The sequence below is a fragment of the Triticum urartu genome, chromosome 5 (genome assembly GCF_003073215.2).
Source record: "Triticum urartu cultivar G1812 chromosome 5, Tu2.1, whole genome shotgun sequence".
In the NCBI taxonomy this organism is placed as follows: domain Eukaryota; kingdom Viridiplantae; phylum Streptophyta; class Magnoliopsida; order Poales; family Poaceae; genus Triticum; species Triticum urartu.
Window position 1 is genome coordinate 215449553 of NC_053026.1, and position 12479 is coordinate 215462031.

At 45.7% G+C, this 12479-nt stretch overlaps 1 protein-coding gene and 1 long non-coding RNA gene across 10 annotated transcripts; one reads left to right on the plus strand and one right to left on the minus strand.

Moving 5' to 3' along the window:
* Positions 1-3318: 3318 nt before the first annotated feature.
* LOC125508444 lies at positions 3319-7298 on the minus strand. 9 transcript variants are annotated; one of them, XR_007283481.1, is made up of 6 exons: positions 6924-7298; positions 6319-6828; positions 5815-6235; positions 5548-5642; positions 3864-5469; positions 3319-3774 (listed from the first exon to the last, which is right to left on the minus strand). It is a non-coding gene; the product is annotated as an uncharacterized LOC125508444 (long non-coding RNA). The 9 variants fall into 9 exon arrangements; XR_007283478.1 differs by having other exon boundaries at positions 6319-6328; positions 6924-7296; XR_007283479.1 differs by having other exon boundaries at positions 3864-5276; positions 5386-5469; positions 5815-6328; positions 6924-7295.
* Positions 7299-9503: 2205 nt separating this feature from the next.
* On the plus strand, positions 9504-10538 carry LOC125506927. Its single transcript, XM_048671634.1, has 3 exons — positions 9504-9743; positions 9893-10003; positions 10347-10538. Exons 1-3 carry the CDS (start codon positions 9594-9596, stop codon positions 10536-10538), a joined length of 453 nt encoding a protein of 150 aa, XP_048527591.1. The 5' UTR covers positions 9504-9593.
* Positions 10539-12479: the final 1941 nt, after the last annotated feature.

A 12479-nucleotide genomic window follows, 5' to 3' on the forward strand; every position in this document is an offset into this window, starting at 1 on the left:
TTGAGTTTAAACTAGGCCACAAGCAGATCCGACAGTGGGGGTTCAACCGGAGGCGACACTCACATTGGTGAAGTTGCGCGCCGATGGTGAGCCAAAGCAAAGTCGGAGGTGTGCCGGATCGGCGTCCCCGTCAACTAAAAGGTCATGTGTGTGGTGCAAAAGAAAGAGCAGAGTGAGCCACATCCAACCGTGAAACATACACATTCGGACGACGATGGAAATGGCGTCGGCGACGAGGCGTGGTGGATGCTACGCTCGGGTGTGTGGTGCGCGTAGGGTTGGAGCTGAAGATCGAGCTCGAATTGGTGCTAGGCATGCTCTATGTGACCGAGCGAAGCGATGATATGTCTATTTTGCATCATGTTTTTCTACTGTTATTTATATTGTTTTAAAGTCATATTTCATTTTTAGATGCAATTGTAATGCCCTTTCTCTCTTAAATTGTAAGTTTCATCACAAGGGAGAGATTGTTGGCAGCTGGAATTCTGACCTAAAAGAGCTACATCAGAGATAGCTATTCTCCGGAGCTTCAAGTGACCTAAAAATTTATGGAGATATATTTTTAAATATATAAGAAATGCTGGAAGAAAAAGCTACTAGGGAACCCACTTGTGCCACAAGCTCAGGGGCGCGCGACAGGCCTCTGTGGCCCATCTTCTCATGTATGAAGCCCTTTGCCCTAGAAAAATAATAAAAATAAGACTTTCGGGACAAGGCGCCGTCTCGAGGCGGAACATGGGCAGGAGCATTTTTGCTCTCTCGTGGAGTGATTCCATCGGGGATACTTCTCTCCAGGAGGGGAAAATCGAAGCCATCGTCATCACCAATGCTCCTCTCATCGTGGGAGGACTCATCTTCATCAATATCTTCACTAGCACCATCTCATCTCCAAACTCTAGTTCATCTCTTGTATTCGATCTTTGTCTCAAATCTCAGATTGGTACTTGTGGCTTGCTAGTAGTGTTGATTATGTTTTGAAGTGGATGCTAGTTGGTTTATTTGGTGGAACATCATATGTTCAGATTGTTAGTCATATATAATTCTCCTCTGATCATTAACATGAATATGATTTGTAAGTAGTTCTGTTTGTTCTTAAGGACATGGGAGAATCCTTGTTATAAGTAATCACTAGTACAAATGCCCGTGCGTTGCACCGGGTGGAATATTAAATATAACTTGCTCCACATGCCATTATGCAACACTTTTTAAATCCAATTTTTGCAAACATCAGAAATAAGGATGCATTGAGAATTTCTTTTTGCACCATGAAATTTGGACGTATCCTAACAATGTTCGACATGGCCTATTTCAGCTCTCCGATGAGACAGTAATTGTGTATGGCAGTCTTTCAATCAATTTTATTTATTGTTGTACAGAAAAACATGAATATTTTTTAATTTTGAGAAGGTGTTTTTTAAGAAATTGGAGTTAATTCTCATTTTTATGGTGACGAACGTTTTTTGAAATATTGTATTTCATTTGTAATTTATTTTGAACTGATTTTTGAGCTTAACCCATTGAAATACTTTTATTCACACACACACACCCACACGCACACCCGCACGCACACGCACACGCACGCACGCACACACACACGCGCACGCGCACGCACACGCGCACGCACACGCGCACACACACACCCACACCCACACACACACAACACGCACAAACTCAATCTTTCTTCCCGTTCCCCATTCTTCTTCCCCACTGCCGCCGCCGCCTCCCTTGCCCCCCTCGTTCTTGGAAGACAAGGGCAGAAAGAATAACGCTTCCGGTGGCCGCAACGTTATGTCTTCCGCTTGCGTCGTCGTATGAACAGGACCTTGGGTGGCTCCTGCTTCCTCCCTGTTCCCTCCCACCCCTCCTCCCGCAGGCTCCAACCATGGCGGTTGGTGGACGTGCAGCCGCTGTATGGAAGCTTGTCCTTAGCATTCAAATTGGCGACCCCTCCTTTCTTTCTTATGCTCCAACCTTGGTTAGTTGTGGCAGTAGTGGTATAGTTAGCAGATTCAGATTTGCTTTGGTAGCTAGCCTTTGACACTTTTTGATTAGTTACTAAACAATGTGTATGGCCCAAATGGCAGCATGTAGTCAGTACGAGAAAGATCTCTATTGCTTGATAGTGTACTGCTTACATGTTCAAGCATCTTAGTCCTAACAAAACAGAGAATCACAATTGCCTCAAGAATATGCAACGCTATACTCTGAGGTCACCTTCAGAGAACAAATCAGAAGATCTTGCAGCATGTCGAGTCAACTCACGCACAACATTAATAGGTATTTTTATATCCACTATGAATTACTCTCTCGTGTGTGTGTGTGTGTGTATTTCTTCTCTAGATACCAAGAATCATTTTTCTTGATTTACATTTACACACAAACATCCAATGTTACCGACACACATCTCACTCACATGCCTAGCTGCCTGACATGTTTTTGTGACGGATTCCTTGGCGGTTGCTAGTAGTACCCTATAAATATTGCTCATAGCTAGTTCATGCTGCCACTTGTTGCAGTTGGTTGCATCGAAATTTCGTTGATTCCAGTCAATCAACAAGTTTTTCTACTAAAGCTTAGTATGTACTCACGGGAGTAACTTAAGTCTCTGGCCGAGGGATCTTTACTTTGAAAAGGTTTGATCTGAATCTATCTTGAAAGAACAACTTGAGGTCTCGCTTATTAAGATCAGGCTTTTATGTTCTACATTTATTAAAGAAAGTATTCTAGAGAAAGAGAGCACACTTTATTCAACTTGCAGTTTACATAGGCTAAGATGTACACTGAAAACACAAAAGCTGGTGATGCCAAATAAACCATACATGTGCTTTTTTTTTCTTTTCATTCCTCTCGATAAACTTGCATATCTTACATTGTGCTGTTCCTGTAATTGATGCAAAGATCTAATAATTTCACATCTATCAGTCCTAAAGAGTGCAAGCTGTCCATATACACGCAAGGTAATGATGATGGAACCTATGGTTGCAGGCACAAAGGAAAGTTCATGCCTTTTTCAAAACGACAGAACCGTAGTTAGCTTGGCATGAGATCGGGCGCACCTCAGGTGGAGCATGGTCTGTACTACGAGATTGTAAGACAGCGTAGAAAGGCGACTTGTAGCGCAAAGTGGACGTACAAAGCTAGCCAAGCCAGCGGAAGCCGTGTGTTTGTAAGCTGTGTGCTTGTATTTGTAGTAGCACACATAAAAAAAACAGAGAAAGTTGTTGGTATAATGCCTCCAGTGTATATCAGCAAAACTTAAATTGTGAGCAATCAGAAGTAGCGCCAATTTTTCAGAAAAAATAAACTGAAACATAATGCGCCACAGAGCAAACACAATATCCATGAATCAAGATTAGCTGCAGGAATTAGAAGATCCTCTGCACACTGATGGGCAGATCCATCCTTGGACCCACTCTCTAACATCTCAGAAAGATTAATCTCAAACCACAGACAAATTCGAAAGTGATCAGGCCCAAATTCTACAGAACTTCCAAAGTAAACAAATGAACATTGTAGCAAACTGACTGGACGACTTTAGTTTGAACAGTCCAACAAGCAATTCAACAGCACAATACCCATGACAAAGTGATACAACATTTGCGCGACTGAACCTACTCCAATTTTGGTCCTAATCTGTATCTGAAACTCATCGGTGGACACAGAGCATACGACCACAGCAAAGCAGGGCACAATTCAGTTCTAGATCAGATCTCAAGCAAGTGCTACTCTGGAGGCCAGTCGCCAGCAAGAGCAAAGGAGTAGTAACCCACGGACCTGTTGAGCAGCGAGGCGGAAAAAATAAACTGAAACAGGGGCTCAGGCGATGGACAGCTCAGGCGATTAACTTTCAAGAGGAGACATACCTCTGGCGTAGCCGCCTCAGGCGACGGACGGCTTGACGGATGTTCTCCTTCCGCCGGCGAACTTAGCATTGGACGGCTCAACGACTCGACATCCCAGACTCCCAGCTATCTTGCTCTGGCAGCTTACTGGTAGCAGACCAAAATGCTTGGATGCCTGTTCTGGAAGAGGTGGACTCATAGAAGGTTGAACAATGTTTTGTTAATCAGATACAGCATCCCTACACTTAAAAAATGCATAAACAAAATCTACCTCATTAGATGCATCCTTATATGATTCTTGGCAGTTAGCTGAACACAGAGATAATAAGAAACACAAGAAACTGGCTTTTTAAACTTGCATTATTGCAGCATGCAAGAAATTGATGATATTGTCCCCAAGTGGTCTAACAATGCACCAAGTGATTATGGGTGTGTTCGGTTTCTCTCTGCTCCTCAACTCCACTCCCGGAGTTGGTGGAGCGGCGCCGAACGCTTGAGCTCCACGGAGCTGAAAACGTGGAGTGAAGCGGGCTGCTGAGCAATTTTGTGGAGCGGCTAATTCTCAGATCTCAGATCTTCAATATCATGGAGTTGATAAAATTTACAAAGGAACTGCCACCGCCAAGTGGGAAACGGTTCAGAGTGGCCACACGACTCGCTCGTTTCTGTTTCCTCCACCCGCCACGAGTGAATCAAGGAGCGGAGCTGTCTGTCGAACAGTTTTTTTTCAGCGCTATTTTTTACGAGGAGCAGCATTTCGGGAGCAGGAGCCGGAGTCGAGGATTCTGAGGAGCCAGACCATTTCCGAACAGGCTCTATGTAGAGAATTATAGATTCGCCAAATTCTTAAATCAGTATTTTAATCAAACAACATTTGTTAATTTGAAACTATTTGATATTGTTGATTGTTCGTAAGTCTATTTTAGTTAGAGAATGTTCTCGATCGGATTACCATCCCTCTTTCTTTCAATTAGGTTCAGCAAATTCCTGTTATTACCTTGACAGTGCCCACTGCTGGACAGAGTTAATATTTTTGGCAAGAAATCTCTGTTATAAATGGTCCAAATTTATCTATATGTATTATGTATATCCCCAACAATAGAAAAAACATTCTGGTCCTCTTCCTCGCTAGCAAATTTTCGTCAGAGATAGGGATATGCCAATGACCTTTCTCTGATTTCTGAGTTTCAGAGGTAGAGGGTGGAACAATTAGAAAGTCAACAAAGGGCTAGATGAATCTGATTGAAAAACCAAAACAAACAGAATATCTTGTTGTGCATAAATAATCAATTATATGTCCAATTAGTACTGTCCAGTTAAAGGTCGAAGCTAGAATCATAGATCTTACAACTGTACTTCCGAAAAGAACCATTCAGTGTCAGACTTTTATTATTGCTAAATGTCAGGATCTCATATCATACAATCATAGTCCTCCTAGATTAGGATTATACCAAATTAGTGAACAAATAAAATAACTACAATTTGGAGCTTCAAGTAAAGCAAACGGTTAACTAAATTCTCTAGTCGACAGCCATGTTGGTACCTGAAGAATCACCCTCCCCCCTGCTGTTAGTTCAGCACCTCTGTCCCTCGCTCTTGGCGCAGCATCCGATCCCAAATCTCCAACCTGGTAGCCAATTCTGGTCAACAAATAGTAGCATGGAATACTTTTACAACTTAGAATCAGAAAAGAAGACATGCTTACCATGTTGACGTACATGACACTGGAACCACTCGTGCAATCATTTTCTAGATGTGTCTCTTTAGGTTCAAAACTGTGAATTTCAGAGATGCGCTTCTCTGAAAGCACAAAGATGCCATATCAGACTCGACACTTGGCTCAACAAATTGTACAGTTCGGTGAAAGTATTTATACTGCTTTCATGTGCAAATCCAAGTGAGAGTAGTATATTGGTAATCCATATTTCAGATGGAAACAGGAAAACGGAAGTGTGATTTTAGAGGTGAATACCTTATCCTCCACCTCATGGATAAAACAGTCGCCGTCAGATGTGTGGTGAAGTGCTGGCCACCATGCGATCAATGCAAACAAGCACACCACTGCCCATCATATTTTGGGGGAAAAATATATAGTAGTGCTCTCTGGCGTTCATCCTTTGTTCTGTGTTTTCTTTTCACTTCTTCTTTGCAATTCTTGTTCTTGTCAGGCGACGTGAAAAAACGACGAAGGGAAAAACAAAATAATAAAGTAAGAACAGAGGCAACGGACGCCATGGTGTGAGCTGTGAGCACAAAAATTCCTCTCACTGAATTTTTACAGCTTGGTCGACCTTTCACTTGGGCCCTTTTTTCACCACATGCTGACATCATTGGCTGCGTGGCGGTGTCGGTGGCGGAGGCGCGGACGCAGAAGGCATTCTGCGCGGACGGCACTGCCACCGCGGATGACGAAGATGCTGTCAGTTGCTGTCGATCTACCACCAATACAAATCTTGTTTTCTGAAGAGAATCTCACCAAACAAAACCTGAAGAGTTTTATTGAAAGTCAGCCAGATGCCCTTCTCCAAAATAGTACTATTTTCTATTAAGAGAAGCATAAGTGACATATACAATGATTTGCGTTTGCTAACTACTCTCATGAGCTGCTTGCAGCGCTGTGTCATGTCCTAAACAATGCAATCCAGTATGTACAGAAGGCAAAAGTGTAAAGATAAAAACTACCAATACAATGTTTCAGAGTTACTATAAGATGAGATCCTCGTTGGACGTTCAATCAAAGCAATTCAGAGGATCGCAACTTCTAAAGATTTCAGTAAACGTTCTCACTGCCTTTGATTGATTACAACAGATTTATGCCTATTGCTCAAAGCTCATGCCTATAATCCTATGGAAACTATTAGAAAGCATGTGAACAGAACAAAAAAACATCTACTGATCTCCATCCATCATGCCATGTATGTTGGTTCCCTTGCAGTTCAGGTAAGACAAGACAACCAAATTAAGCAATTGAACAGATAAAGCCATCCTGCAGGAGCAGAGGAGCGGGATTGATCAAGCAGTTGGGAATCAGTTAAAAAACAAAGAGGAAAGGGGGAGAGGCTAGGGTGGAAGTAAGCTCACGGGAAGGTAGTGAACGGAGGGAGCGTAGCGACCGCGGCCAGAGCCTCCGCATCCGTGTCGCCGTAAGCCTCGGCCGGATCGGACGCTGCCCCGCCTCCCGCGCGTCCTCCTCCTCCCGGCCGTTTCCCGCGGCGGAGAGGAGCGTGATGAGCAGCTGTTCGCGGTCGGCGGCGTGCGCTCGAACCGGCCGGCGCGGGCCAGGAGCGCGGCGGCCTGGGCCTCGCCTTCGGCGAACCGCGTCCGGAGGACTCGGATGACGCGGGGAGGAGGGCGCGGCGGAGAGGAGACAGGCCAGGGTGCGGGGAGGACGGCACGGCGGAGGATGGCGTGCCCGCACGAATTGGGGATGGATATTTTTTTTCGAAAATGTTAACGCCCACACGTGTGGGCGTTCACCATCCCGACCACACGCAAGCATCATCGTTGGCAGGTGTGTGCATGAATCTTGAAACAAACCAGGTGATTTTTTTGTGCCACGTAGGATGAGGCGCGTGTGCGGTGTGCGAGTAGGTTCGCCCGCACGTTGGTTGCCACCCCGCGGTCAGCGGTTGCCATCTGAGTCGTGCGGTGGAACTGCAATGCGCCCGCACGCCACGCTTCGACTGTGGTTGACGTCGCACGCCTCTGCCCCCTCCCCCTCACGCTCCCATTTACTCTTCTGCACCGCAGTTACTGGCAGAACCCACTCGCATTTCCAACTATCGAAGGAGAAGGAGAGGGGAGAAGGCGACGGTGAAGGCGGAAGAATCGACGGTGCTCGGGACCGTCGGTGGTGCTCGCCGGAACGGAGCGGCTCGCCGGAGCGCCTGCGGGTTGAAGGTACTGCTCGATGCACCCCTCGCAATCCCTTCCTGCATTTCCTCCCCTTCCCTCCCTGTTCGATTCCTCGATCGAGATTTGTAGAGATTCAGGCGATTCGTCGATGCATCGGCGTTCCCGCCGGCGTCGAAGTCGTCTGCTAGACGTTTTTGGTTGCATTGGCCAGTTTCGTCGCGGCCACGGCGGCGGCATCGTCGGCGTGGTTCTGCTTGTTCGGAGGCACGCACTAGTTTTTGCATATGGATTGAGCAGGTGTCTTCCGGGTAGTTTTTGATGCGCGTTGGTTTGATTTTGTGTTTTGCAGTGAGTTCGTGGGAGAATTTCGAGGGTGAATTTGAAGTCGAAGTAATTGCCATTGAACCCTAGATCTAGTTGGTTTGGTTTTTGAAAATGCAGAATGAGGCGAACTTGATAGTTACATTAACTATCATGATTGCGCGACCACTTACTCCCTGAACATATTTGATAGTTGCCACAAACGTGTTTCCCCTTGCGGCAACAAATTACTGAAAACGACTGTGTTAGTTGCCACATGTTAGCTTTCGCACATGGCAACTAATTTTGCTGAAGTAATGCGATACTTGCCACACACACGCTCTTCCATGTGGCAACTAATTCTGCTAAACTAATGTGATATTTACCAAACACACGCTCTTTTTTCCGTGTGGCAACTAAGATTGCTGAATTCCTGTGTTAGGTGCCACAACCATTCTATTTTCATTGCGGCTAGTGTGTTTTCTGAATGTTATGTGACAGCAACCACGGTGTGATAGTTGCCACAATTGGTAGTCAGTGGGCATTCAAGAGCCAAGTGCCATTGCAGCCAGTGTGTTTTCTGAATGTTACGTGACAGCAACCACGGTGTGACAGTTGCCACAATCGGTAGTCAGTGGGCATTCAAGAGCCAAGTGCACTGGATGGCAACCACTGCGCACTTAAAGTGTGCTTGTTGCCATCTAGGTAGTATATGATATGGCAAATAGAGTATGAACACACTGCCTGTTGCCATTCTGCATATAAGACAGTGTGGCAAATAGAGTGTGAACAGATTGCCTGCTGCCATTTCTGCATATAAGACAGTGTGGCAAAATGTCTGCACAATGTGGCAACCGAATTTGTATATCAAATGTTTCAGATGCCATACGTATGCGTTGCATGCGGCAAGTGTTTTTGCTGACCCCCTTGCATTTACATTTTCCACCATGACAATTTGGTAAGTTCCCATCTCAGCAGAATGGCTCGTGGCAATCGTCAAAACATGATGATGATTTCATGAATCCACCACAGCGTAATCGGGCAACTGGGCGGAGAAAAGAGGGTGATGAGGTAAATGTTCACACACACACCCCTTCTTCCTGATGTATGTTAATGGTTGACACCTTTGAGCCCGCAATCGTCTGGCACGAACTAAAATTTCATTACATTGCAAAATGCGGCAACAACTGATATCCTGTTTTTGTTTGTAAAAACATGGCAACAACTGATCACTTTATGTCTGTTTTTTTGCAGAAGAAGAAACGTATTCGCAACAGAGCCTCCCAAGAACGACTGACTGCGTTGACTGACAAATTCAGCGACGATCAGAAGGGGGCTGCTGCTGAGATGGGTATGCAGTCTATGATGGCTGTCCGGTGCACGAACCTTGTCAACCCTGTATGCGATTGGCTTGGTGAGATCTACGACCCCGCCTCCAGAGAATTCGTGATTCCGGGACGCGGAAGACTACCGCTGAATGAGGAATCCATGTTCTGCATGTTGGGTGTGCCCCGTGGACATATCAAAGTCCCGTACGAGGTCAACAACGAGATCGAGGAAGCGCTGTTCCCCCGTTTGTTTCCTGGGTTGGAATCCATGCCGAACACGACTGCAGTGGCAGATTCGTTGGAGGCCATGACGACGCACGGAGATGTTTTCAAGATGAAGCTACTCATGTACCTCATCTCAGCCGTTTTCGCGCCGACCACTTCTCTTCGCCCAAGCAACAAATGCTTCCCCATCCTGGTGAATGATCTATCTTTACTACATTATTTTTCCTTCAATTTTTTTTGCTCCGATGTCATGTGCAAGCTAGTCACTGACAGTTTTTTTGTTGTTTTTTCCATTGGAATTCTGACGCGGCAACTCCTTGTCCTGAATTTTATGCGGTGCAGGCGAAACTGAAAGATGTGAAGAACATGAACTGGTGTAAGTTCATTGCCGACTTCCTGCATGATGCATTTGCAAGCAAGGTGTACCAGAAGGGTTGTCGACTGCATTTAATGGTATTTTTTTACCGGTCCTTTATGTGAACACTATTTTTTAACACATCTTTATTCATGCATGTCAACATGATCATAACAAGATGGAAACTGCCATGTTGATTATGTGGCAACTGCCATCATGACTATATGACAACTGCCATCATACTGTGATGGCAACTGCCAACATGACAACATGGCAACTGCCATCATACTATGATGGCAACTGCCATCACTCTATGATGGCAACTAGCACATGCAGATGGCATATTCTTTGTAAAATACCATATATTTTATCCTGTTATTTGTCGCAAAATACCATGACCGCAACTGATTTTTCTTTCTTTTTAAAATTGTTGTACATCAGCTCATGTACGTCGACTGCCTTGATCTGTCCACCGTGGACTTCACTGGGACAGGAGGCCTGCCGCCTGCGCACAAGTTTGCTGTTTCTGCGTGGACTATTGATGCTGTCAAGGCCGTGCTTGCTGCAGACAGGGTAACTGATAGCAAATATGGTAAACTGCAGGTTAGTTCTTCTTTTTTTTGCAACACATGAACTGCTAGTCAGTGTTCATCATTCTCTCTCTTATATCATTGCTACTTTTTTTTCTTTCTCCCCAGCTGATGGCCAAGCATTCTATAGACTACAGCGTGTTTGGGGGGCCTCAAAAATTTGAAAAGTGGATGGACGTGCACTCAGCTCCGTCTTGTCCTTCAGAGGTAATCAAAAGATCTACATATATGGTTTGCCGTGGAGTATTTTTCGATGTCGTGCAAGTGATTGCAATACGGGGTTGTCATTGATGCCTCTTTGTTTTGTGTACAGGCGAGGGCACCTGTTGAGCAGCTAATAGGGCAGTTTGCATCTGGAATGACTGGCTTGCTCGGGAAGTTGGTTGAGGGGTGGACGTCCCTCAGTGGCTCTGACGACGACGCGGTTGCGAGGCAATTCACTTCATTCGTCCCAGAACGTACACACCGGCCAACTGGTTGCCGTGGCCGGTATGATTACAACAGTTCCCAGGAGCCCGCTGACACACAAGATGAACTAGGTGGAGACGCTGGTCTCAGCAAGGATGACGATGATGTCATGGATAATGTGCAAGAGGACACCGATGATGATGAACACGCTGAAGTTCGCGCAGGTGGTAACAAGGGCAAGGATGCAACAGATGTCCCCCAACCGGATAAAGTCAAACAACACACGGCTGTGAGAGGCGAAGGGGTTTTGCCATCAAAGAGGGGGATGGCTCCAGAGGGTGCTGGGCAAGTTTCTGCTGGCAAGAGGTCTAGGACCGACCCTGTAGCTGCCAGGAAGAGGTTCGACTTTCATCTTAGCTTTTTGCTTTGTCTATTTTCTTCGAACAGACTCATCCTCTTTTTTGCACTTGTGTTCTGTCAAACGCGGCAACGAGATTGCTGACTGACAATTGCCACCTCTTTTTTTGACCTCCATCTCATACGTGCAGCGAGCCGACAGCTGGTGGACGAGCAATTACGAAGAAACAGGCGCCAACACCAACCCGTGTTTCTGCTCGGTTGAACAAAGGTGCCCCCATTGCCGGTGATACCACTTCCACCAGGACATCTCCTCGCATGACGACAACCAACACCGGGGATCCTGTCATGTTGCCAGACCTGAGGAAGGCAGTCAGGAAGTAGGTTTCTTCATCCGCTTTCATTGACATAGCGCTATATTTTTTGATTTTCCAATGCATTCGTTTAGCTTGTCACATTGTCTTCTGTCATCGCCCCCCACGTGGCAACCGCTGTTTTACCAAATGATATTTTATTTACTTTCTAAACGTGTGGCAACTTCTATTTTTGTTTTTCACATGGCAAGTGGAATGTAGGCCAAATGGTAACTTTAATGTACCTTATGACAACTGCCATCTTTTTACCGTTGTCTTGTGAGCTCATCCCACGCCTAGGTTTGAAATTGCATTCATGGCAGATCAGACATTTTTATCATTCTTTCAAGGTTGCTAACATGGCAACTGACGTTCCCCTTACATGGCAACTGCCAGCTTTTCCACCTGTTTTTCCATTTTCTTAAGATTTCTACCAAGGCAAACATAATTTTGTTTCATTTTTAAATACCTTTTTCATGCGCTTCATTTTTTTTGCAGGGTGAAGAAGACTACTACGTGTGGGTCCAAGCATATCAGTAAGGACCCGCTCGAACGCATGCATTCAAAGTTGTCAACAGGGGGTAACTCAGATGTACAGGAGGCACCAGTCGACAATACTGCTGCTGCACCGTTGACCGCTCCCACCAACTCCGATGCAAGTGGCAGACCATCTCCGCCGGCTGCAGATGTGCAGCCTACAACAATAGGCATCCGTACATCGGGGAGTGACGAGTCGGTATCTGCCAGGACAGCTGAAATACTGCCAACCCTTCTGGCAATGAAGGATGCTGCTGTGAGTCATGCCACCCCATCAGCAAGCGTTGAAGTGGATGCTCCCGAGACGAACCTAGGCAAGGAAGATTCCC